The following is a 25,728-nucleotide window of genomic DNA, read 5'->3' on the forward strand; positions in this document are numbered from 1 at the left end:
TGTGTCAGGCTGTCAGGGGACAAAGATGCTCATCCCCCTGGTGTAGGTGCACTGTCATGCTGCAAGGACCGTCAGGAAAGTCTGCTCTTATCAGAGCCCAGCAAAGCTCTGTGGCCAGGAGGGCCCTGTCGTGCCGTGGAGCATCCCACAGCCCTCTGCAGCCACACTCCCCTTGGCCTGGACCCTCGGCCCCTGTTGGTGCTCCCAGGAGGGCCAAAGAGCCAGCAGACAGAGCTGAGGGCGGCAGCACCTTTGCGACGCTCCCTGCTCCAGTCTCCCCATGGCTGCCAGAGCTCCGGGGATAATGAACTTCTCATGTGCTTAAAGAGTGATGCAGGGTGCATGGCGAGAAGCTGACAGCCCCTTAATGTGCTTCTCAGTGGCGGCCAAACGACGCGGTTTTGTCTTTGTTTTTTAGTTTTAAAACCCACAGGAAATTGATGGCCAGTAAAGAGTTGTGTTGGGGCGATGTGCGTGATTAATGCCAACTGTCAGGCGCTGTCGAGGCCGATCGTGGCAAGGCAGGAGTGTGAGGCTGAGCCGTGCTCACAAGATTGCTGGGGATTCCAGCTGCTATCGCTCAGCTCCCGCCTGCCCCACACAGCTTGTGTCACCCGCGCGCTTCCTTCCACCAAGCCTCTTAATTCAGTGCTAACAAGTCACTCCAGCTCATTACGGACCTTGGAGCTCCCTGCTCAGTCCTGGCGGGAGGGAGGCAGCCTGTGCTGGGCATTCTGTGGTTCAGCTGGTCCCCTGTCTCCGTCAGGTCCCACCCCTTCAGTCTGTGGTTCCTGGGGACCTTACACAGCTCCGTGTTACCCCTCTGAGAGACCCTCATGTGCACACCCCTGACCCTGCCACAAGCCTCTGCTCACACCATGAAGCCCGTGCTGTCTGTGCCCTCCCTCCTGTGACCTGCCTCCCTGACACCTGCACACAGCCCCCAGCCCTTCTGCCACCCCCCAGGCCTCACCTGCTGTGCGCACACTGCATCCCACATTGCATCCTCCCTGCCGTGTACACAGAAATGACGCTGTTGGACCCTTACATGACCCCCTGCACACCCCTGTGCACCTGTGGTGTCCCCTGGGAGCACCTGCTCCTCCTGACACACTGTCCTTCCCCACACATGTTTGGGACCCCACCGTATTCCCCCTGGTGCAGCTCAGTGTGCTCCTCCACGCTCGAGTCCCCACTGCTGCCACCCCCCAGCCCCACGCCATCCCTGGGGGTGCCTGCCAGCTCAGCCTGGGGCACTCTGGGCCCTGGGGGCGCCGGGACAGCAGCACTGGGGGGTCTGCACAGCGCTGCTCCTGCTGCGCTCTCCTGGCGCCCGTCCCCGCGGAGGGCCTGTCCCTGTCGCACTAATACAGGTTGGGAATATTGGGTTTAATGATCTGCAAAATGAGGAGGTAGCGAGCTGACATTTACGAATGGTGCTGCATCCTTCTCTTCCCAGACGCCTGCTAATTTGTTGATATCCCAAACACCTCATAATGATATGGTACAGTCGCAGCTTGCAAACAAGCACCCGAGGCCAGGGGCTGCCGGCTGCCCTGCTCCAGGACCCTTCTCACAGGCTTGGCAGCCAGAGAGCAGAGCTGCGGGCCAGGGTCTCCCTGCGTGTCTCACAGGACCTGCCCTGGTTCCTGCCATGTGCCCCCCATGCTAGAGGCATCCAGCACCCCCTCCCTGCGTGACTACCCACTCTCCAGGATCTCTGGAGGCACTTCCACTATGCCAGCACAAAGCAGGAGAAGGGATGGGAGTGGGAGAAGGACAGCATGCAGGGAGAGGGAGACGCTGGATGTGACTGGGAGATGGTGAAGAGCAGAGGTGACCGAGGAAACTTCTGCTTCAGGAGTGGGGCTGGGGCTCAGTGCCAGCTCTGCTTCCTGTGTTGCTGATGTTGAGTGGAATCCTGTTCCTCTCTGCCGGACCTGCTGGGATGCAGGGAAGGTGTCCTGCACTGTCCTGCTCCGACCTGCTCAGGAAGGAGCCAGCTGGGAAGTCTGGCAGGGAAGGCTCTCTGCCCAGTGTGCTGGGATGGAGATGCTCCTGCCATCCCCTGTGCTGAACTCCCCCTTCCCACGAGGAAGAAAGTGCTGCCCTGGGCCTTTGGGCTGGCATGGGGGAGCTCTGTCCAGTGCCCTGTACAGAGTGGGAGTTGCTGTGCCATGTCCAAGTGCTGGGAGCACAGTCCTGCTGCACTTGGTGGGAACCAGAGGGACATTTGCTCCATCCTCTGTCCTCACAGAGCTGCTTCGTATCCTGGTGCTTCTGGGACAGGGGAGCAGCCCCCCTTATTGCTACCTGTGCTCTGAGAGTGCTGCCCCAACCTGTGTGGGGGCATCTCGGGTAGGGGTGAGGCATGGGGCCAGCCTGTCCCACGCTGCCTGCGTGCACCCCACGGGGAAGCAGGGTGTCCATGGGAGTGGAGGTGGAAGTACTGCTCCCGTGGCACCACGTCAGGGTCCCTACAGGAGGCTCTCTGGGCTGGGCACCAGCGCAGGGTGTAGCCAGAGCCCTTTGCTGAGCAGGGCCAAGCTCTGCCCCAGCCCTGTATTGAAGCTGAGGCGTTTTTAGCTCCCCGGTACCCCTTGTGCTCAGAGCTGTACTTCCCCCCACTCAGAGCTTAGAGAGGGGGCTTGGTATGAGCTGTGAAGGCAGCACTCTGTGTCACTGCTGCTCCCCTTCCTTTTCCTCTCTGGCATCCCACAGGTGTCAGTGGGACACGCTGTTCCACTGGGCACCCTCTCCCCAGGGCTGCCTTCAGCAGCAGGTGCAGGCTCCCTTGCATCTTGGTGGGCACTTTATACCGTCCTGCTGTCCCTCTGGTCTCACACAGGATGTCTCCATTCCTCATTCTTGGCAGCCCCATGGTGCTTCCCCCCAGGGCTGGGGTGTTGGCAGAGGGAGGGTGACTGCCCTGGGCTGCTCCTGTCCCTGCAGGCCCTGGCTGCCCATGGTCTTGGCTGCCGCTGGGCTCTGGGTGCCACAGGGCCTGCTGTCCCAGCCATGCCCTCCCTAATCCTGCTCCTGCTCAGAACCCTGGTTCCTGGGCAGTGTTGGAAGGGGGGTCGTGGGGTTAACACCCATTAGCAGAGCCGGCTCACACCACTCTGCTCAGCAACTCTTCACGGAGCTCAGTCTTTAAAACATCATCAAAAAATCATCAAGAGAGAGAGAGAGGCAGCGCATTCATTTCCACTGCCCACTAATTCTAATGGATCTGGTGTAATGGGCTCCCACCAGCATACCGGGGCAGCCGCGGGGCTGGGGACTCTGCCATGGCGGGGCTGGGGGCTCTGCCATCACAGGGCTGGGGGCTCTGCCATGGCGGGGCTGGGGGCTCTGCCATGGCGGGGCTGGGGGCTCTGCCATCACAGGGCTGGGGGCTCTGCCATGGCAGGGCTGGGGGCTCTGCCATCACAGGGCTGGGGGCTCTGCCATGGCGGGGCTGGGGGCTCTGCCATCACAGGGCTGGGGGCTCTGCCATGGCGGGGCTGGGGGCCCTGCCATTGTGGGGCTGGGGGCTCTGCCATTGTGGGGCTGGGGGCTCTGCCATTGTGGGGCTGGGGGCTCTGCCATCGCGGGGCTGGGGGCTCTGCCATCGCGGGGCTGGGGGCTCTGCCATCGCGGGGCTGGGGGCTCTGCCATCGCGGGGCTGGGGGCTCTGCCATCACAGGGCTGGGGGCTCTGCCATGGCAGGGCTGGGGGCTCTGCCATGGTGGGGCTGGGGGCTCTGCCATCACAGGGCTGGGGGCTCTGCCATCACAGGGCTGGGGCCGGGCTCTGCCATCTGCCCCTGGGCAGCCACTCACTCGGAGGCAGCTGGGAAGGGCTCCCTGCTCCTGAAGGAGTGGCTTCCTCTGAGGTCTGAGCCCTGTCAGGCTGGAGCTGGCAAGCTCTGGGACTTCTCTGGCCTCCAGGAAGGAGCTTGTGCCCATGTGTGGGGCAGGAGCAGGAGTTCTGCCAGTTCTGCTTCAGCAGAGGTAGTCTAAACCCTTCTGCTTATGTCATCTGCTTGGTGCCTCCCTCTCATCCAGCCAGAAATGGCCCTGCCACATTGGAAACCTGTACCTCTCCCCAGAAGAAGCTGAGAATACCCAGTGCTTTCCCTAAAACAACTGATTCAACTTGTATGGGTGCCCTGAGGAGCTCGGGAACTGGTCCTAAACCATCCCAGAAGGTGGGTCTGCACAGTGTTCGAAGCTGCTGCAAGTCCTTGATTCCCTTCCCAGCTCTGCTGGTCCTCCTGTGTGAATCCTGCAGGGTGTGACCCTGCAGTGCCACACTCTTCTGTCGTAGTCATGCTGTGCTGAGGCCTCCACAGAGATCAGCCCATGGTACCATCCTGCACTGTGAGGTGGGGAATTGGCCACAGCACAGCAGAAAAGCTGTGGTCCTTTGTTAGCTCTTCCCGGGCTCCGAGAGCAACAGGGCCTTTGTTTGGCGTGAAGCTGGAATCCAGGAGGCACAAAGCAGGAGGGGAACGGAGGTCCTGCGTCTTGCAGAGCTGGCGCCAGGGCTTTGGTTGGTCTGGGACTGCTCCCAGGGCTGGGACTGGGCAGCCCCAGGGCTCTGGAATGTGGCCGTAGGAAAGTCCATCCGAGTCAGGCTGGAGCCCCAGAAATCTCTCACCCAAAAGGAGGGAAGCTCCTGCCCTGCTGTGAATGTCCTGAGCAGAGTGGTGGGAACCACATGGAGCCCCCTGCCCCAGCGTGGTGCCTCAAGGAGTAGCAGTGACCCCCACACCAGAGCCCTGGGCAGGCAGGGCTGATGCTTGCTTCCCTGGAAGTGTACAGGTGCAGGAAGGCTGGGACTGGGATTCCTGCCTGCCTGCCTGCTTGGTGGGGAGGTGCTGGGCAAACAGGAAACAGGACCAAGGAGCATGGAGCCATGTGAGCCCTCAGCAGGAACCTTCCCTGTGTCCTGCTGACCATGATGTCCTCGTCCTGCTGTGCAGGAGTGGCTCAGCAGCAGGGAGGACTCCTCTAAGTGTACCCAGTCCAGACAGCTGGCTTGGGCTCAGCAGCACAGCAGCAGCAGCAGCCACAGTGGCTCAGACCAAGGCAGGACGAGGTTTGAGAACAGGGCCTGTTGTGATGTGTCAGGGTCCCCCAGGAGCCCTGTCTGCAGATGCTCCCTGCAGCACCTGGGCAGCCTCTGCCCAGGGAGCTGCTGCTCCTTCCTGCCTGGCTGGTAGTGCTCAGCAGCCACCAGCCCTGTGGCTGTGGGGGGATGGTCCTGGCTCCCATGCAGTCTGGGGGCTCCCTGCCCGTGCTGGGCTCTGGCAGCACTCACAGGGGCTGGTGCCAGCAAGCAAAAGACGCAATGCCTGTTAGCCTGGCTGTTGCCTGGTTATTTCCTCTCCTAGTATTCACAGGCTGGCAGCTGTATATTTTCCAAGAATGTTGTTCTTGAGCTGGGACTTGATGTCTGTGGGGTCTCTCCTGCAGCTGAGAGCTGGAGGAAAGTGTTGGACAAGTGGGATGTCCCGGTTACACCTGTGCATCACAGAGGGGAGAGTCCAGCAACGTGGCTAACTACCCCCTCCCTGCAGTCTGTCGTCCTCCTGAGGGCTCAGTCTCTCATTCCAGCAGGACACACGCGGTTGCAGACATCTTTCCCCAGAGGAGGAGTCCCAGGCTGATTTAGGGTGAAATGAGTAAAAGGGCCTTGCCTTCCTATCTGGGAAGGACAAGCCCTCATGCTGGAGTCATTCCATCCTCCCCAGGCTCGGATGGTGTGGAGACCCAGCCTTGTGCTCCTGCCCCAGTTCACAAGCACTGGTGGTCTCCAGGCCTGGTGCTTGTTGGTGCAGGTGCTGACCACGAGCCTGGAGGAATGGCTGTGCACTCCCATCATGCCCAACAGACCTGGCTCTCCTAAGGAGGCTTCCCAGGGCTGCAGCGTGTTCTGGGGAGGTTGGTGGACACAGCCTGGCTCAGATGGGCCCAGGAGGCCCAACAGTTGCTGAGGGTTGCCATGCCCTTGGTGGGTCACAGCCAGGGGCCTCTGCAGCCATTCACTGTGGGCTGTGCAGCTCCTCAGTGCCTGCCTTCCTGCTGCTCCCCTCTGCAGCGAGAGCCTTCTGTGCTGCAGAGAAGCCAGGGAGACCCCCCTCAATCCCCTCCAGACTGCCCTGCTCACCTCCCCACATCATGCCCGGTGTGCACAGGCCCTGCCAGGCTTGAGGCCAGCGCAGCTCTGCTGCGATGTGGGCCAGAGGCCCCTCGGCCTCCGCGCTGTCTCTGGAGCTGAGCAGTTGACTCCCTGCTTTTAATAGAGAGCTGGGAAGGCACATTATGGAGATGAGGGTGTTATTTGCATAACGCTAATTAGGTAATTACAAATCATTTTGCTATGAGCTGAAGCGTGTGCTGTGACATAACGTTTATTAGTCATTCCATTCAGGCCCCGCTTAGTTAAGTCATTTACTGCACTAACTACTGAAGTTGGCAATAAAAGGTAAATGCTGGTGCTGGGTGTGAGGCTGACACGACACCCCATGAACTGTGCCCGTGGGGGGCCGTGTGAGGCAAAGCCAGGCTGGCAGGTGTTAGCAGGGCAGAACACCTCCTAAGCCTTGGTGAGGAGCTGCCTCTGAGCCTGCTGCACAGGCTCCTCTTCCTGGCCTCACTCACTCCGTGTGCAGGGCCCGTCCAGGGTGGGCATGGAGCCCTGGCACTGGGGCTGTCTGCAGGCACCGGCCCCATGGAGGAGCTGATTCCACTGCTCCAGAGGCTGGCAGCTTTCTCTGAGGGTGGGACACAGGGCAGGGAGAGCTCCACAGGCCAGTGAAGCTGTAAGGGGCAGAGGGAGGGAGGAGGCAGGACTGGCACAGAGCTCTCATTCTTCTCTGCAGGAGGAGAGAAGCCTGCTGGGCTCTGCTGCTGCCTCAGCCCTGCCATGTGCGGATGGCAGGATCTGTCCCATGGCAGACCCCCTCCTTCCCAGTCCCACGTTAGGCAAACCTTTCTCTTCCAGAACCAGATGAGCCATTTGAGTTCATTATCGTGTCACTGACGGGCCAGACGTGGCTCTTTGAAGCCTCAACGTCAGAGGAGCGGGAGCTCTGGGTGCAGGCCATTGAGAGCCAGATCCTGGCCAGCCTGCAGGGCTGTGAGAGCAGCAAAAACAAGGTAAGAGGTCTTGGCCAGCTTCTGTTCTATCTTCTCCAGCATCTGGTTTGCCACATTCCTCCATGTCCCACGCTTGCCTGTCTGTCCAAGCTGAATCCTGTGGGATCCCTCTCCTTCCAGTGGGAGTTCAGTCCTGTCCCTGGGACTGTGCAGTTCCCTTGGGTTTCTTGTCACCTCTTCCCGGCTGGCTCTGGCCCCACAGAGTACTCTGCATCCCATGCGGCTGGATCCTGCATGGTTCATTCCCTCCCTGGACATTTCTGCCCTTTGTCTCCCCACTTTGGCCCACTGTCCCCTGCTCCTCCGGCTCTCCAGTCCCTGTTGTCAGAGCCCCCATGCTGGCCAGCCTGCTGGAGCATGGTGTGGCATGGCAGGAGGGGTGCACGGTGCGGGTAGGGGGGCTGGCCTGCAGTGAAGGGCCTTGTGGGGTTCTTTGCAGGCTCGGCTGGGCAGCCAGGGCGACGCGCAGGCCATGCAGGCCGTCCGCACCGCGCGCGGGAACAGCTTCTGCGTGGACTGCGACGCACCCAGTAAGAGATGGCACCCTGGGCGGGGGGCTCACCCGGGAGGGGAGGGGAGGGAGCTCCAGCCACCCAGGCACCCCCTCTCTGAGCCCAGAGAGACCTGCTTGGTGTGTCTGTCCTGCCCTGTCCTGCAGCTGCTCCTCGGGGTGGGGTACAGTCCCCACTGCCACCCTGTGACCCCTCCCGGGCCAGCCTGAGGGCCTGGCCTCTCCAGGGACACCGAGCTGGGCAGGTGCCTGCAGATACGAGTCTGAGCCGCAGGAGACGGGCTGGTGAGGCTGGGCAGGTTGTTAACTCTCCCCCGCTGCTCCTGCTGCCCTCAGATCCGGACTGGGCCAGCCTGAACCTGGGTGCTCTCATGTGCATCGAGTGCTCCGGGATCCACCGCAACCTGGGCACCCACCTGTCCCGTGTGCGCTCCCTGGACCTGGATGACTGGCCGAGCGAGCTTCTTATGGTCATGACGGCCATCGGCAACGCCCTCGCAAACGCTGTCTGGGAGGGAATGGTGGAGGGCTACCCCAAGCCCACTCCTGAGAGCAGTCGGTAAGGGAGGTGGTGAACCCCAGAGATGCTTCTTGGGAACCACACAGGAGAACTGGGTGGCACTGCAGGGGTTGGGAGCAGCCACTGGGGCAGGCAGGATTCCTCAGGATGTCCCAGTGTGGGGCTCCTGCCTGCCTGTGAGGCACTGGCCACCCTCTCCTGCCTCCCTGGCGGGGCACTTGGGCTCCACGGCAGCCGCAGCCGTGCCGTGGCTCCGAGAGCTGAGGCTGGCTGCGAAGCCGAAGGGGTTAAGAGAGATGGCTTGGCGGCGTGGTGCGGGTCCCCAGGGCCTGTCCCTTTCAGCCCTTGTCTGTGCCGATCGCCGCCGCTCTCCTGTCACTCAGGCCGACAAGAGCCCATTCTGCGCTTATCAGCGCCGGGGCGCGGGTCAGGCCCGCCGGCAGCGCGCATGCGCGCCGCGCCATTGATGGCCGCCCGCCAGCCGCAGATGGAGAGAATGGCAGCAGATAGCGGGGCACGGCGCGCATCGATCCGCCGCCCCGGCGGGACGGACGCGGACACAGCCTTTGTCTGCACCAGGCGGGACGGCGGCAGCGATAAGGTGCCTCCCGTGGCACTGGGCTGGTGTGTGCAGCGCTGGCCTTTTCCTGCCGCTGGCCATGGCCCGCGCACAGGCCTGGGGCAGGGACGGTCCCCGAGCTGCCCCACGCGGGCCCACAGCACCGGGGGTGAGGGGCTGCAGCCGGAGCTGCACACGGACAGCTGCGGGGGCTGGCTGCAGGACACACAGCAGGCATGGCTGTAAGCACACCGTGTCCGTAGGGAGCTGAAGGAGGGGCACGGAGTGGAGCAGGGTTTGGGAAGGTGTCCAGAGTGGGATGACAGAGCCTCGGTGGCAGCTGTGGGCACAGGGGCACGGCAGGGGCTGTGCAGAACATACCTGGGTGTGACAGATGTTCACTGCTCACAGAGTATGTTCACGTGGCAGTGCTGATACTTGTGTCCTTTTGTGCCTGGGGCCCAGGCAAATTGTCTCAACTGTGACTGTGACAATGTCCTGTCTGGCAGAGAGGAGAAGGAGCGCTGGATCCGAGCTAAGTATGAGCAGAAGCTCTTTCTGGCCCCACTGCCCCAGTCTGACATCCCGCTGGGGCAGCAGCTGCTGCGGGCCGTGGTGGAGGATGACCTGCGGCTCGTGGTGACACTCCTGGCCCATGGCACCAAGGAGGAAGTGAACGAGACCTACGGAGACGGAGACGGGCGCACAGCGCTGCATCTCTCCTGCGCAATGGCCAATGTGGTCTTCACACAGCTGCTCATCTGGGTAAGACAGAACCCACACCTCCACCGCAGTGCTTCTGGTGCTATCCCGGTGCTTCCCCACCTCCCTGCTACCTTTATCCATCCTGCTTCCATGGCTTCCCTCACATGCCCACTTCACTGACCTGCCCACTCTCTTGGTCCCCTGTCCATGCCCACCCTCCCACTCTCTGCCCCTTGCTGCTGCCGTGCCCCTGGGCACACCGTTCCCAGGTAGCACTGACCAGCTGCTTGTCTCCCATGCAGTACGGAGTGGATGTGAAGAGCCGGGATGCTCGGGGCCTGACCCCTCTAGCCTACGCCCGGCGCGCAGGCAGCCAGGAGTGCATCGACATCCTGCTGCAGCACGGCTGCCCCAGTGACAGCGCCGCCACGCTGACCCCCAGCCTGCCGCGCCGCAACGCCAACGCCAACAACAACGCCGCGCCCGTGGAGCTCAGCGCTGGCCCCGGCACGGGCTAGCCCGGCACTGCCCTCTGCTCACCATGCCCATGGAGCTCAGCGCCGGCCCCGGCACGGGCTAGCCCGGCACTGCCCTCTGCTCACCGCGCCCATGGAGCTCAGCCCTGGCACAGACTAGCCCGGCACAGCCCTCTGATCACCGCGCCCGTGGAGCTCAACACCAGCCCCCACCTGGGCTAGCCCGCCACTGCCGTCTGCTCATCATGTCCATGGAGCTCAGTGCCAGCCCCGGCACAGGCTAGCCCGGCACGACCCTCTGCTCACCACACCTGTGGAGTTCAGCCCCGGCACAGGCTAGCCCAGCATGGCCCTCTGCTCACTGTGCCTGTGGAGCTCAGCACTGGCCCTGGCATGGGCTAGCCTGGCATGGCCCTCTGCTCACCGCACCCGTGCAGCTCAGCCCTGGCATGGGCTAGCCCAGCACAGCCCTCTGCTCACCGCACCCGTGCAGCTCAGCCCTGGCATGGGCTAGCCCAGCACAGCCCTCTGCTCACCGCACCCGTGCAGCTCAGCCCTGGCATGGGCTAGCCCAGCACGGCCCTCTGCTCACTGTGCCTGTGGAGCTCAGCCCTGGCACGGGCTAGCCCAGCACAGCCCTCTGCTCACTGCACCCATGCAGCTCAGCCCTGGCACAGCCTCTGCCTGTGCACAGCCCTCTGCTCACTGTACCCGTGCAGCTCAGTGCCAGCCCTGGCACAGCTTCTGCCCATGCACAGCTGCCCTCCAGCCCTGCCACAGAGCAGGGCTGCAGGAGTGGCTCTGAGAGCCCCATGGTGCCTGTCCCCAGCAGAGCCCTGCTCCAGCCAGGAGGAAGCTGGGAGCCAGCTGGGAGCCAGGTCCTGCTCCTCTGCGCTGGTTCCAGCCGCCTCTGGCCGTGCTGCTGTGCAGAGCCCGTGCTGGCAGCTTGTGAGGGCTCCTGCACAGTCACTGGGGTGGCTCCAGTGCCCCTGGCTCTCATGACCGGTACGTGGATGGGGAGGCAGTGTCTCCTGCTCCCGCCACACATCTGTAGATAAAGCAGGGGCTGGGGGCAGCTCAGCTGTGTGGCCTCCCCTGCACAGCAGCACCAGGGAGGCTGATGGCTGCGCCTGCTCCCTCAGGGAGGTCAGTGTGGTCACTTCCCTCCTGCTCTCCCTCCGTGTTGGCCTTGCCACACCCCCAGTGCAGTGCTGAGGTGGGGGGCAGCAGGAGCTGCGTGTTTCTGCATTGCACCCCCAAGCTCCTCTGCTTCTGGCCAGTGCGGGAGGCTGCACGCACCCAGACTGCTCCCCGTGTGCTGATGCAAGGGTAGCACCTCCCCAGCACTGCCCCTGGACAAAGGCCTCCCCAGCCTCCCTGCTGACCTAGAGGGGAAAGAGGATGGTCACCTCGGGATCCCCAGCTCTGTCTGTCTGTCTGTAGAGTCACTGTCCTTCCAGGTTAAAACTCCAAGCTCCAAGCCATACACAGTGTCTCCATCAGAGCCTCCCGCTGGCTCCTGCTGCTGCCCAGGTGGGGCTGGTCTCCAGCTGAGCAAGAGGAGAGGAGAGGAGCATCTCTCTTTGCATTGGGGTCAAGCCTCTAGCTGAATGCTGGAACCTCAAGGCTTTGGACACTGCTATGGAATGTCTCTGTCACTTGTGTATAAAATGTACATTGGAAATATTTATATGGACACTCTGTATATACGGTTTCTTTTCCATAAGTTGCCCTGTGTGTGTTATCTGCAGCCAAGGAGATAAAGGCCAATAAAGCAACTCACCTCCTGCCAGGCCAGTGTCTCAGTGTGCTGCCTTTGGGGCCTCCATGCAGCCCTGGTTTGCAGCTGGCTCTGGTGACTCTCCAGCCCACACTGACCAACGTTCAGCCTCTTCTCCTCGGGCTCAAGCTCTGATAACATCAGTCCTGTGCCAGAGCAGGCCCCTGGGACACGGCAGAGTGCTGAGGTTGGAGGGGGGATGTGCCAGCCTGGGGCACCGAGGGACAATGCCAGAACATGGCCCCGGAGGAATGCCCAGCTCAGGGGGATGGGAGATGGGCACCCCAGAGGGCTGTGCTGGAGAGGGGACATGCAGGGCAGGGGGCTGGGCCGGCTGGTCCCTGTGCACAGGACAGCAACGTGGAGCTGGGCTGGGGAAGGCAGGGAGTGATGGGCTGCCACAGCGAGCCGGGAGTGCAGGCTGCAGGATCATGGAGTCCCAAAGACAGGCTGACCCCGAGCCGTGAGGAGAGCCGTGTGTCTGCCCTGCCTTCGCCTGCCTCTCATGGCTGTGGGCAGAGCAGGGCCCCAGTGCTGGCAGTTCCGGGCTGGCTGCACCCAGGCCACGCCACAAACAGCAGGGGCTCCGGGTATGCCTGGAGTGTCTGTGCTGTGCTGGGTCCAGGCTCTGCTGCATTGGGAATGGGCACAGCCCTTGGGCCCCAAGCCTGTGCGGCAGTGCTGCAAGGCAGGGAGGTGCCGGGACAGCCCAGCTGCCACAGGTACCCTCGGACGTCCCTGCCACAGCCCTGCCGCTCCTCCCGGGCCCATCCCGTGGCACAGGGCTGCCTTGCTGGGGGCTCCCCTCCACTCCTTGATGTGTTCTGGCTGTGTGTGCCCATGCTGACATGGTCCTCATCCTGGTCCTGGTCCCAGTCCTGGTCCCAGTTCCAGTCCGGCCCCTGCGCCCATGTCACCCCTCATTGCCATCCCCTCGTGGTGCCCATGGGTGCCCCCACACCGGCCCTGGCCCCAGCCCAGTGCTGGGTTTGGTTAATTTCCTGGCGACTGCATTAACGGGAATGGAAGCCGAGGGACGGCAGCTCCTCTGGGGCCCATTAATCATCCCCCTCAGACAAGCTGCCTTGATTACAAGTGGCAAGAAATTCATTAGGGCTGCGGCTCTGACAACTTTTATCTGCGCGGCTGGATCTGACTCATTAGGCAGCCAAATTAAAGCCATGATGGGCCCTGATGAAATTCACTGCTTGTTTATCTTGTGCGATCTGATACATCTGCCCATACATCATCTCCCGCGCGGGATCCCGCCCTACCCAGCCCTGGCGCCTCCCTTCCCATCCCAGCCCTGCCCCAGGCCCCTAGGTGCCAGCCCGGACCCAGCTCTGACCCCAGGAGCCCCCGGGTGCCAGCCCGGACCCAGCTCTGACCCCAGGGGCCCCTAGGTGCCAGCCTGGACCCAGCTCCGACCCCAGGGGCCCCCTCGCCTGCCCCCACACTCTGCTGTGGCACTGGGGCTGGAGCTGGGGCTGTGACCCATGGCCATGCCACCAGGAGCCATGCGGGGACAGCTCTGGAACCAAAATCATGCAGCACCCTGAACTGGAAGGGACCCACAGAGATCATCAACGTCCAAGGCCTGGAAGCACACAGCCCCAGCAGCCCCCATGGCCCATGCAGTGCCCATGGGGCGCAGGCTGCTCAGGGCACCCGGAGCCCTGGCCAGGTTCAGCTGGCAGTGGCAGTGCTGGGCACACAGCCCCGTGGGGACAGGCCCTGTGCCCTGCTGCTGCTCAGACTGCAAACAGGTGCTGGGCATTCTGGTGATGCCCTTTTGCTGGCACCTGGGGCAGGGAATGCCACCAGGTGTCTGCGGGCTCTGACACTGTCCCGAGGAGCCAAGAGGGGGCCAGACCCAGCCCAGCATTATTCCAGTGTTGGGGCACATCTGGGTGCCAAGGTGACCAATGTGGCTTCAGGTGGCCCTGGGCCAGGACAGGCTGCATGAGGCAGGAGCTCCATGTCCGTGTTCAGGGGAAGAGGTGTGTGTCCATGTTTAGGGACGTTTAGAAGCTGTGTCTGTGCTCAGGGGCACTGTCACTGTGTTTTGGGGCAGGAGTCAGTGTTCAGGCTGATGCCAGGGAGGGCACGGGCCAGCCCTCTGCTCTGCTGTACACCAGAGGACTGTGCCAGGGCAGCAGCAGTGGGGTGTCTCTGAGTTAGGCGGCCCAGCAGCAGCAGTGGCCACAGCAGCTCCATGAGGACCCTGCCCCAGGGAGGACTCCAGCCCCAGCAGTGCTCCCACCGTGGAGCTGAGGCTGGAGCCGGGGCAGGGAGGTGGGTGCCACAGGACAGGAGCCATGGCTGCAGCCCCCTGCCAGGAGTAAATCCAGGGTGTGCAGCCCCTGGCTGGAAACCAGCCATACCACGGGTTTGCAGCACTTCCCAGAGAGCCTGGGCACAGCCAGGAAAAACCCCACAGGGCACAACTTACAATCAGAGCCCCACGGGACTTCCTGCAGCCCCAGCTGAGCAGGCACAGCTTCCTGGGGATCTGTAGGTGGGCACAGGTGGGCATGGGGCAGCACTGTCCACCCTGAGGCTGCTGGGCTGGTGCTGAGCACATGCAGAGGTGGCCAGGGCAGAGATCCTGCCTTCATGTGTCCCGCCAGCCTTGCCTCTGGGGAAAAGGCACAGGTGTGACAGTGTCCCAGCCTTCTCAGGCTGTGCTCACTCAGGTGCAGCAGCCCACACTCCACTACCACTCCTGACCTGTGCCCATCCATGGGAGTCAGCCCTGCAGGTGGGTGCAGACTTCCACAGCACAGGGAGTCACGAGGCGAGTTCCGGCCTGGCTGATGGGGCCCTGGACAAGCTGGCACAGGCTGCAGAGGAGTTGGGGAGGTCACAACCTTTCCCAGGTGCCAGCCATTGGGACATTGTTTCTCTCTTGCCCACTGTTTCTCTCCCACACCTTGAGCTAGTCCTGGAGCCACTGGCTAATGATAGTACCAGCACCATATTGTGTTGTGGGCCATCACATCTTATACAAGCCCCCTGTCAGGGAATGCTGAGGACCAGCTTTGTTGTGCTGAGTGAATAAACACTCTATGGGATGCAATCCCTGCTCCTTTCCCAGTTTTTTAAGAACCACCATACAGGTAAACAAGTGGACAAGTTTGGGTAGGGAGAATTCCCTTGTAAATGCTGAAAATGCCTTCCTTAGGGCAACAAAAGCCTTGTTTTATGAATGCATATATATATATTTATATGTGTGTGTGTGTATAAGCATATTTATATAAACAAATGCATGTCCATGTATAAGCACACTCTATGTATTTATCTCTGTGTGTGTCTGCACCTGTATCTACCTTTTACTCTGTGTACACACACACATGCATGTGTGTACCCGTGCACAGACATGGGTACCAGTGCTTGCGTGGAGATTCCTTCCCCAGCAGTTCCCACTCCAGGACACAGGGTAACAGCCAGAAGCTGGTGGATGGGAAATTACAAATAGATGCAAGTGAAAAAACAAACTAGGGAGGTGGTTGGGCACTGGTACAGGGCCCAAAGAGGAGGGGCTGCCCCCACTTGGAGATACGGGAAGAGATGGGCAAATTCTCCATCTGGAATGGGACAAGCTTCGAGCAGGTGTTGGAGCAGAGACCTCCCAAGGCCCCAGCCAGCCTCATGGCTCAGCTGCCCTGGGTCTGTCTTTACTGCCCAGTTTCTCATCGTGGCCAGTTTCTCATTTCTCATCATTTCTCCTTCTCCCACCAGCCCCAGTCTGACCCAGCACCCGGAGCTCCAGCTCATGGGGGCCCCCACAGCTCTCCCATCTCAGGAGGGGCCACAGCTGCTTCGGGCAGCGTGGGCAGTGCTGTGTAGTGCTCAGTGTGCAGGGTGAGCAGTGCTGTGCAGTGCTCAGTGTGCAGGGTGAGCGGTGCCTTCACTGCACAAGATGGGCAGTGCCCTGCACCGTGCTCACGGTGCCGTGCTTTGCTCTCCGTGTGCAGGAGGCACCGGAGCCATCACAGTGCTCAGGGTTCACAGGGAGCTCTGCTCAGTGCCAGCAACACTCTGCTGCTCTGCAGCTCTCTCCAGCAGCGCTGGTAACAGCATGAATCTGTCACCTCCAGCAGCTCTGCACAGAGCTGCACCTCTGCAGCATTTGTGGGGATTTCAGCGTGGCTGTTTGTAGGGCTGCAGCGTTTATGGGCTCCGGGATTGGTCTAACATAACAACAACAACAGCAGGAACAACAAAACCTTCCATGCAGCTGAAAACTGTAGGTGTTGGACCCACCTCAGCAGCAGCCCATGGATGAGCATGCAGTGGAGTGGGGTGCTCTGCACACGGATTTTGGGTGGGCAGTGGCCTCCATGGTGGGGGACATGGGTTAAAGACACAATAAACCAGTACTGCCACTGGGGCAGGACATATCAAGCCAGTGTCAGCTAGAAATGCCTGGTGGGAATAAGGGAGTTCTTGGACCTTAAAATAAAATTTTACTCCTTTAGATGTCACTGGCCCAAGCCTAGAGCTGTGGACACTTTCTGGAGTGTTGTGGTTAGCATGCACTGCTGTGCTGTGATCGGCTGCAGTGGCACAGACCCCTCATGTGGACACATTTGTAGTGGCAGAGCCCCGTGTGCAGCTGCAGAATGGCTTTACCCTGCCCCTGCCCTCCCACACAGAGGTGAGTACCAGTTCCTGTGCCAGAGCCATGGCTGCAAACAGCTGTGTCCCCTGTGCAGGCACGGAGCACAGCTGAGGTCAGCCCCTGTCTCAGAGCAGCCCCAGCCAGGATGGAGCAGGGGTGCAGCTGCAGGCAGCTCCAGCCCAGCCTGATGGAGAGGGAGCTGGCAGTTCTGAGAGCAGGGTGCCGGGGGCTGCTGCCAAAGGACATTTACTCCCGTCATCCAGAGGGAATGCCAGCAGGTGCTGCTACCTGGACAGGGCAAATCCATGCTGGGGGTGCTGTGAGCAGCACCAGGCCAGGCATTTCCTGAGGAAACTTCCTTGTTTCCAGGTCAGTGGTGCAGGGACAGAGGCCGGTGTCCTGTAGTGGAAGCCAGCTGTGCTGAGAAACCAAATCCTGAAAGGATCCCACAGAACCCTCTTACTGCCTGCAGCAAATATTTCTATGGAAAGAGCCACCCACCAAGGACACATGGAAGCACAGCTTTGTCCAAATGATTGCTCTGATCTGAGCTGTGCCTGTGTTTTGGCCACACAAGCCAACTGGAGCCAAGAGCCAAGGGGAAGGGACAGCCACCCAGGGCCCCAGGGCTCCAGGGCACTGCAGGAGGACTCAGCTCTGCAGGCTGAGCATGGACCCCATGCTCCAGGTGAACAGAATGCACCTGCCACAGAGGGAAGGGACATGCAGAGGGAGCACTGCTCCCCAGGCAGCACAGAGATGGCCCAGCCCTTGCTGTGGCAGCAGGGGAAGGTGCAGTCAGCTCTGGCTGCCAGGGAGAGTTCCTGCTCTCCCAAGCTGTGTCTCCCAGGGGAGGGAACAGCAGCTGGCTGGACTGTTTGTGACCCAAGCTCCCTATCAAACCTGTGAGCAATTGGTGCCCCAGCCAAAGCTTGGAGAGAGCCCTCCCCCTCTTCAGGAACATCTGGTGACACTGCAATGGGTGTTGCTACCACAGCACAGGCACGGGAGCTGCCCTGCCCCATGGACTCACCGGTGTTTGTCACACCAGAGCAGAGACACCCAGGGAGCCCCGCGGCCCTTGTGCTCTGGACTGGGCGTGCAGCTGTGCCCTGTGCAAAGCTGGGTCCTCATGGGCTTCTGGGGCTGGGCTCAGTATCCGAGCTGGCTGGCTGCAGAGGCAGCATCTCCTGCAACAGCTCTCAGGAGCAGAGAATGGCTGGCCTGGATGTGCGAGCCCCTTTTGTTGTTGCCCCTGTCCCAGGGCATCAGCGCAGGGAGCTGGGCCGGGGCAGGGGCCGCAGCCGTGCTGGGAGCCGGCAGCAGAACACACACATCCACGCATTCCCCCAGCCCGGGCTGAGCTGCGGAGGCGCTCCCGAACCAGCCCCGGCCCCGGCCCCGGCTCCGCCGGCGGGACGGCCGGCCTGGGGATGCTCCCGGGCGCCTCCCGGCCCGCCCCATCCTCTTCTCCCTCCCGTATCTCTGCACCGGCACAGCAGCGGCTGCAATGAGCCCGCACGGCCCCGGCTCCGCGGGCCCCGGTACCGGCACCGCCCGAGGGCGGGTGAGGCCCGGAGCCTCCCCTTCTCCCCGTCCCCCTGCCGCCCCGACCTCTGCGACCGCCTCTCGGCGCCGCCGCCCCCCGTGCCCCTGCCCGTGCCCCTGTCCTGTCCCTGTCCCTGTCCTTGTTCCCATCCCTCTCCCGTGCCCGTTCTCCTCCTCTGCCCGCGCCGGGCCGGGGCCGCGGGACCCCCGTTCCTGCAGCGAGGAAGAACGTGGTCTTGCTCCATAGAAAATAATTTATTGAAATCACAGCTATACACGGGCGGGCGCCAGCGGCAGCGAGGGCCCGGCCCGGCCCGGCCCGGCCCGGCCCGGCCCGGCTCAGCCCGGCCCAGCGGGCGGCCAGGGCCCGAGGGCCAGGCGGCCGCACTCCCCGTGGCACGGACAGAAGGACACGCTGCCGTATGTACAGAGTTTACACGGAATAAATAAGGGACATGTACACAGGAGGGGGAGCGCCGCCGCCGCCCGCCCCAGGGTCCGGGAGCGCGGCCGGGCTCAGGGCCGGGCGCCCTGTTCGATCTGCTGGTGCTGGCTGCGCACGGCGAAGCGATTGACGTGCACCGGGATGGGCACCACGATCTTGGGGTTGCGGACGGGCTCTCCGGAGCGGTTGCTGACATTGCCAGCCTTGATGCGTTTCCACTTGGCGCGGCGGTTCTGGAACCAGATCTTCACCTGCACCTCGCTCAGCTTCAGGGCGTGCGCGATCTGCGAGCGCTCCGTCAGGCTCAGGTACTTCTTGCAGTGGAACTCCTTCTCCAGCTCCAGCAGCTGCTCGCTGGTGAAGGCCGTGCGGCGCCGGCGGCTCTTCCCGGCCCCGGAGCCCGGCGGGGGCTGCTCGGCGGCGGGGCCGCCCTTGCCCTTGCCCTTGGCTCCCAGCGCGGCGCCGGCGGCCGCCCCGTCCAGGAAGGGCTCCTCCTCGCTCTCGCCCGCCGAGCTCTCCTCCTCCCGCTCGCTGCACGGCGTCGCCGCCGACTTCACCTCCAGCTTCTCCTCGTCGGAGCTGTACGCCTTCCCATCTGCGGGGCACACAGCGTCAGTGCCCGCCGCACCCCGCATCCCGCCCGGGCCCCTCCGCTCCCAGAGCCCCCCAGCCGCGGGGGAAGCTCTCCCCGCTCCCCGGCGGTAGGCTGCAGCTCCTCCCGCTTCCTCGGAGCCCGTCACCACCGCGTCCCGCAGCCCCAGCCCCGGCCCCGGCCCCGCACCGGGTCCCGCTGCGGGCAGCGCCAGCCGCTCCCCTGGCGGGCCCCCTGTCCCCGCAGCCCGCCCGGCTGCAAGGGGCAGCGCCGACAGAGCCACGCCGGGCTCTGACCCCCGCAGCAGCTGCCCCATCCCCATCCCCATCCCCGGCCCAGCCGTAGCAGCACCACGGTCTCGGTCTAACGGAGAACATCACAACACTTCAGGGCTTGTCTGGATCTCTGCACAGGATAGAACGCCCATACCTCGTCTCTCAGCCCTCCCTGTCTCTTCCCAGGGCACCAGGCCATCGATGCTGTTAGCCAGCCAAGAGCTGAAGAACTGTCCTGGAAACAGCATCCAGAGCCAGCTCCAGCCCAGCAAACCTCTCTGTAGGGCTCTACAGGATATGGGGGCCCCACTTCTGGCTCTCCCTCCCTAATCCAAGGATGCACCACAGCAGACAGGGAACAAGGAAGGTGCTGAGGCAGCCAATGCTCAGGGCTCAGCTATGCCCAGCAGTGGGCGGAGGGGCAGGACAGAACCTGTCAACATCACCCAACAGACAGCACCTCACCTCTTCCCAGGCCAGCAGGCAGGAAGAATGCAGTGCTTGGATCATGGCAGACACCTCTGCTAAGATGCCTCTGAGGATATTGATAGGGCACTGAGGTATGAATCTCTTCCTTGCAAGCTTCCTGTGTCCCAAACTGCTGCCTGAAGGATGAAACAGCCATGGAGCAAGGGAGGACACGGTGGGAGACGGAGGAAAGAGGTTTGGAAGAGAGTCCCTTCCATAGCAGAAGGGCTCAAAGTGAGAAGATGCTCTCAGCCACAGACAGGGGTCATGAAGGGAGGACCCACAGCTATGCACAAGCAGGTGAAAAAGCTTTTCTGTGATGCTGAGACTAGAAGAGACCAGAAAATTCTTCAAGTCTGAGCCAAGAGCAGTAATCACGGCTGGAAGGAGCTGTCCTGAAGCACTGCTGCTCTATACAATCCAACATGCACAAGGAGAAGCAGCAGCTCTCCAAACTTCTAAACATGTCCAGGTACTGGCCCATGCAGCCAGGGCCCCTGGGCTGCTGCCACCTTACCTCACCTCAGGGGCAAAGGCAGAACGCCCTCAGAAGCCTGGCAGTGCAGGGTTTAAATAAACAAACAGTACAGGAGACTCCTTGAGCCCAGAAGACATTGCTGGTAGCCTGGTGACTGTGGAGCTCCCACAGCCCTTGTCAGTCCTGCAGCAAGCCTGCAGCTTCCTGAGACCAGGCTTTGGAGATCTGGAATCTTCTCCCTGCTCTTCCTGTTTCCTACAGTGGGAAAGAGCACCTTCATCTCTGTCCTGCTGCAGAGTATAGGGTCAGGGGTAGGGGAAGAGATTTCCCATGTGAACAGAGGGTAAAGACCCAGAGATTTCGTGCCCGTGGCGCTGAGGATCAGCAGCAGGTGGCAAGAGCACTTTGGCTGCTGTTGCACAACCTCATGCAAGCACTTTGCTGAAGAAAAGAAGAGCTGTCACTTCTGTGTACCAGCTCTCTCTGGTGGAGCTTGGGGCCTGGCAAGGTAAGAGAGCTCTGATGAGGAATTCAGTGTCTTCCCCAAGGGCTCTTTAGGTCCTGCCCTGGCACTGCAATTCCCCAGGGATGGAGGATGGCATCCCAGCAGCCACCCCAGCAAACAGTGCTCGTAGGGCAGCTTGCTCCTGTCAGCCCAGGCTGTGCCCCAGGAGGCTGGAAAAGACTGAGCAACATGATGGTTTGCAAAGCAGGTGCTATCTCTGAATACTCTCTTCTGAACCAGACTCCAAATTTTAAATGGAGCACTCTCACATTTGTGTCTTATAAAATGGCTGGGTTTGCAGTAAGGAACTTGGAACTACTTGATAACATAATCTACATTGGATGTGTTCACAAAGAAAATTGGTATATTGGTCTGTTAGTCACCTACTATGCCACCAGCAAGGAAGGAATGAAGGCAGGGGATCCCACCCATGTGGGTGGGGTGTACTGAGACTTTCAAGGCCTTTGAACATGAAGTGAAGCTGTCATGAAGCAAAGCATCATGATTGAAAAATCAACGAGAAGCAGTAAATGAAGAACAGGGTTGACCCGCTGGTTTGTTTTTCACAGAGTCACAGCTGTTCATTGATCTTGTCAAAGACATTGAAGAGAGTCCAAAGGGGGTCACAAAAAATGTTCTGAGGGCTGGAGCACCTCTGCTGTGAGGCCAGGCTGAGAGAGTTGGGGTTGTTCTGTGTGGAGAAGAGAAAGCTCCAGGTAAACCTTACTGCAACCTTTCAGTTCTTAAGGAGGGCTTATAAGAAAGACAAAAAGAGACTTTAAAGTCTCTTGTGATAGAACAAGGGGGCGATTAAATGAGGTACAAGAAAGAATTATTCACAATGAGTGTGGTGAACAGTGGGTTGCCCAGATAAGTGGTGGATAGCACATCCCCAGCAACACTCAAAGCCTGCTCAGACAGGGCTCTGAGCAACCTGGTGTAGTTGAAGATGTCCCGGCCCATGGCAGGGGGCTTGGACTAAGTGGCCTTTAAAGGTCCTTGCCAGCCCAAACCATTCTGTAACTCTATGATTATGGATGTGGAAAGCATGGTGAAGAGACTTGAGTGTCACAGGTGACAAAGCTGCCAGGGAAGCATCGGGAAGAGCAGGGTCAGGAATGGGTGTTGTGATGAGCCCTGTGTTGGTAAGGGAAACAGAAACTTCACCCTGTCCCTGACTGAATGTGCTGTCACTTCACCAAACCAGGGAAGAGTCTCAGACTTCTGCCCGAATCTCAGAGGAGATCTGAACAGCTCAGGAACAAAGCTGCTCTCACAAGAGGTGTGGAGAGCTAGGGATGTTAAGTACCCTTACACCAGGGGTCATACCTTTGTGGCAGCTGTGGAAATAAACCAGACTTCAAGCTTTGCTGCTTCTCACCACCAGATTCCCTGCCTGCCTCTCCCTGCTCAAGGAGGGTGGCAGTTGCTGGAAGCAAATTTCAAACCCGGTGGAAGCAGAGAGAAGTCCTAAAATAGTGCATTAATTCCTTTGGCAGATCCAGGATGCAAGTGATCCTGTGTCCACCGACACCTGCATCATGGAGATACCAACAGAGCCTAGGGACAGCAGCAGTCACTCCAGAGTATAAGTCACTAAATGTCAGCAAAACTGTCAAAAGGGAGCATTTATTTTTCACAAGGTTCTTCTACAGGTAAAAAAATCTGTGGAACATCTTGCCATCTTGATATGGCTGATGTCAAGGTTATCCCTCCTTTCTGGTGGACTCCAGGGGAGATTAGATAAAGCCACAGAAAACAAATTAGTCGAAGTTTACTAAATATACAGAAAGAACACTTGGCACAGGAAGTCCCTGATGTGCAGATGGCTGGATGTGAGGGAAGTATCATTTTAGAATTGACCACTAAACAGGTTGTGCTCTCTTGTCTTCCCTGAACAACTGCTTTTGGTCAGGGCCACAGACTGGATGCAAGAACAAACTGCATTATAGATAGTTTTTGATGACTCCTGTTGACATGAATAATTTTTCTATTCCTTAGTACTGGACAAAGCTCCCAATAACCCTCCTGAGTTTCCTCTAAGATGGCTGTTAAACACTGTCCATCTCCAGTTTTGTCTGGTACAGCCAGGAGAAGCAGTAGGTGAAGGAGAAGGCAGGCACATTTGGCCTGACAACTCCTCTTGGGCCTGGGCAAAGCAGCCCACAGAACTGGGTCCACATGGGCACATGCCTGTGCAGAAGGACAAGCACCCCTCATGGCTCCAGAGCAGAGCCCAGAGGCAGCAGGGGATGAACAGCTGGAGCAAGACAACTTCCCTTCCATCATACCGGCCAGTTGCAACAGGAAAAGCCTTAGAGGTAAGATTTCTTGGATTCAGAAGTGGCCACAGTCTGGGACAGTTCATCTGAGTCCCTTGGGAGGAGAGAACATATTGGGCTCAGTTATGGAGGAGCCGCAGAGGGAGATCAAGCACAATGCAGTTCATCTGCTCACAGATGGGAAAGGTGAGGCCGTATAGACCTGGTTTTGGCCAGGGCAGTGCTGCCCTGAGAAGACTTTCACAAAAATGTAAGATTGCATTGGGCTTTTGGCTCAGCACAGAGGCCAGGGAGCACCGGAGGAGCACCCAATGACCCACACAGGAAGGGGGAGGCAGAATGCCCCCATTGTCCTACCTGGGGTGAGAAGTCTAAGGGGTACCTGATGAGTGAAATGCTCTTCTGAGGGATGAATAAGGCACGGCAAGGAAGGCACCTGGGCTTACCCAGAAGAGACTGAAGAGAGGATGGAGAACAAACAGCCAAGCACTGCAAGAAGCACCAGAGATTCTCAGCACACATCCATGCCAAGAAGCCTGTGAGACAAAGGTGGATCCCGGGAGCGGCCAGGAGAGACAGCTCAGGAGAGGCCGCCCCAGAGAAGCAGCAGCTGGCTCGTCCGTGTCTTGCCGCAGGGACCCCTCACGGCCCGTGCTGCAGGACCCGGGGAGAAGAGCTGGGTGCTAGACCTGGCTGAGAAATACGGAGCAACAAGTCTCCGAGGCTGGTGCCGGCGCTCTCGGGGAGCGGTCGCAGCGCACAAAGGCGAGGACCCCGACGGGAGCCGTTCTCGTCCGCACCGGGGGTCCCGGGAGGGGCGCTGCCGCCCGCCCGCCCGTCGGCCCGAGCCGGTGCCGAGCCGGCGGCCGGGACGGAGGAGAGCGGGGCTGCTCCGCCGTGGGCCCTGCGGGGCGGGCTCGGGGGAAACTTTGGAAAGCCGGTGGTCGCAGCACGGCGACGCCGGGAGGCACCGGCCCGGGCCGCCCCGCCACGCTGGGGACAGCGCAGCCCCCGCCGGAGCGAACGGGACCGGGACGGGGACCGGGACCAAGATCGGTGCGGGCGGGGAGAGCTGCCGGACGAGTCGCGGGACGGCCGCCGCCTCCGCCTCGCTCGCCCCGGGCCGAGTGCCAGGACCTCGGAGAGCTCCGTGCGGCTGGCTCGGCCGCTCTCCCGCCGCTCCCGCCCCGCGGCCCGGCCGAGGCAGGCGAAGTTTGACTCCAACCCGGGAACGCTGGGGACCGGGCCTGGGACGGAGGGGAATCGGTTCGGTGCTCCGAGCCGGGCCGGGAGCGCAGCCGAGGGCAGGTCCCGCTGGCTGCCCCGCCGTCCTGCCCGCCGCGCCCCGGTCCCAGCACTCGGCTCCGGTGCCGCCGGGACGGCGGAGAGGAGCGGGCAGCTCTCCCCGGGCTGCGGGGCTGCGGGTGATGCGGGGCGGCCGCTCCCCGCCGGGCAGGACGGGCCCGCGCCGCTCTTACCTGCCAGGCCAGGGAAGGGGTCCGGGAAGTGCAGCGGCGGCTCGGGCGGGCCCTTGTCGCGGCCCGGGGGCAGCTCCTCCGCCTCCAGCCCGTCGGCGCCGCGCCGGCAGCCGGTGTCGGGGGCGGCGCGCGGCGGGGGCAGCTCCTGCGGGGGGTAGAAGCTGTCGGGGGGCTCGGAGAAACTGGGCAGGGCGGTGGTGAGCGCCACCATGGAGGGCACGGCCTGGCCCAGGCTGGCGCAGAAGGTGTTGGTGAGGCGGCCGGCGAAGGAGGCGAGCGGGGCCAGCGGCGGCAGCCCCGACTGCAGCGGGGCGTGGGACAGCGCTTGCGGGAGCACCAGCGGCCGGTACGGCATGAACATGGGGTACCCGGTGTAGAGCAGGTGCCCGGAGCGCGGCGGCGGCGTCCCGATGAGCGAGTCGATGGAGAAGGCGGTCCCCTGGCCGCCGGGTCTCTGCATGGCGAGCGGGCGCCTCCGGCTCAGCCGGCACCAACTTTCCGGCGAGCTCGGGCCGCCGCCAACTCGCCGCGATCCCGCCCCCGCCGGGCCCCGCCGCCGCCGCCGCCGCGGCCCCGGCCCCGGCCCGCGCCCTCCGGCTCCCGTGGGCTCCGGCGCCCGGCGAGAGCTGCCGCCCGCCCGCCCGCTCGCTGTCTCGGCGCGGCGGAGTGGAGGCGCGCTCGGAGCCGCCCGCCCGCCCCGCCGCGGGGGGGCCGGGCCGGGCCGCCGAGGGGAGGGGAGGGGAGGGGAGGAGGGGAGGGGAGGCGGGCGGGGGTGTCGCCCTCTGCTCTCATCCATCTTCTGCACATCACGGTCGAGTTCCTCCTTCAGCGCCCGCTCCGGCGGGGCAAGGCGCCCCGCTCCCCCGGCGCGGCCGGCCCCTGGGAAGGCACCTCCCCCTCCCGCCTCATCAGCTGTTATTAATGGTGATTGATGATTAGCAATTACGGGGCCAGGACAAGGGTGCTTTTGTGGGGACGGGACGGGGCCGCGCTCTCCGCACAGCCCTCTCCGGGCCCACGGACGGGGCGAACCGGCTCCGCTCCGCCGGCACCGCCGGCGCTCCCGCAACCGGGCCCGAGCGGGCCCTCCAGGCAGCTCCGGATGGCCGAGCCCGCGGGGAGTGGTCCGGGGACGGCAGCGAAGCCGGGCTCCAGCGCCCCGACGGACTGGCCCTGGCCAGGCACCGGCAGCCCCGTTCCGTGCCGTGCCGTGCCGTGCCGTGCCCGCAGACCGCCCGAACGGGGCGCGGGGAGAGCAACCCCGGGGCAGGGTCGGGATGTGCGCCTTTCTCGGCCCTGGAGCGCTGTCGGCTCGGAGCGGGGTCTCGGTGAGA

General features: G+C 61.9%; 2 protein-coding genes across 2 annotated transcripts in view; one reads left to right on the top strand and one right to left on the bottom strand.

Moving 5' to 3' along the window:
• AGAP3 (ArfGAP with GTPase domain, ankyrin repeat and PH domain 3) overlaps window positions 1-11,711 on the top strand; it is a 108,771-nt gene extending 97,060 nt beyond the window's left edge. Inside the window, exons 14-18 of the mRNA XM_071456458.1 lie at window positions 6,994-7,148; window positions 7,588-7,678; window positions 7,996-8,218; window positions 9,248-9,503; window positions 9,746-11,711. Coding sequence (XP_071312559.1) covers window positions 6,994-7,148; window positions 7,588-7,678; window positions 7,996-8,218; window positions 9,248-9,503; window positions 9,746-9,961 — 941 coding nt within the window. The 3' untranslated portion in view covers window positions 9,962-11,711. The remainder of the gene's footprint in view (window positions 1-6,993; window positions 7,149-7,587; window positions 7,679-7,995; window positions 8,219-9,247; window positions 9,504-9,745) is intronic.
• Window positions 11,712-18,120: 6,409 nt separating this feature from the next.
• GBX1 (gastrulation brain homeobox 1) lies at window positions 18,121-25,190 on the bottom strand. Its single transcript, XM_071456334.1, has 2 exons — window positions 24,395-25,190; window positions 18,121-18,911 (listed from the first exon to the last, which is right to left on the bottom strand). The coding sequence occupies exons 1-2, from the start codon at window positions 25,188-25,190 to the stop codon at window positions 18,388-18,390; spliced, it is 1,320 nt and encodes a 439-aa protein (XP_071312435.1). The 3' UTR covers window positions 18,121-18,387.
• Window positions 25,191-25,728: the final 538 nt, after the last annotated feature.

Source organism: Agelaius tricolor, unplaced genomic scaffold, assembly GCF_023055355.1.
Source record: "Agelaius tricolor isolate 1412-34295 unplaced genomic scaffold, bAgeTri1.0.p SCAF_58, whole genome shotgun sequence".
NCBI classification, from domain to species: domain Eukaryota; kingdom Metazoa; phylum Chordata; class Aves; order Passeriformes; family Icteridae; genus Agelaius; species Agelaius tricolor.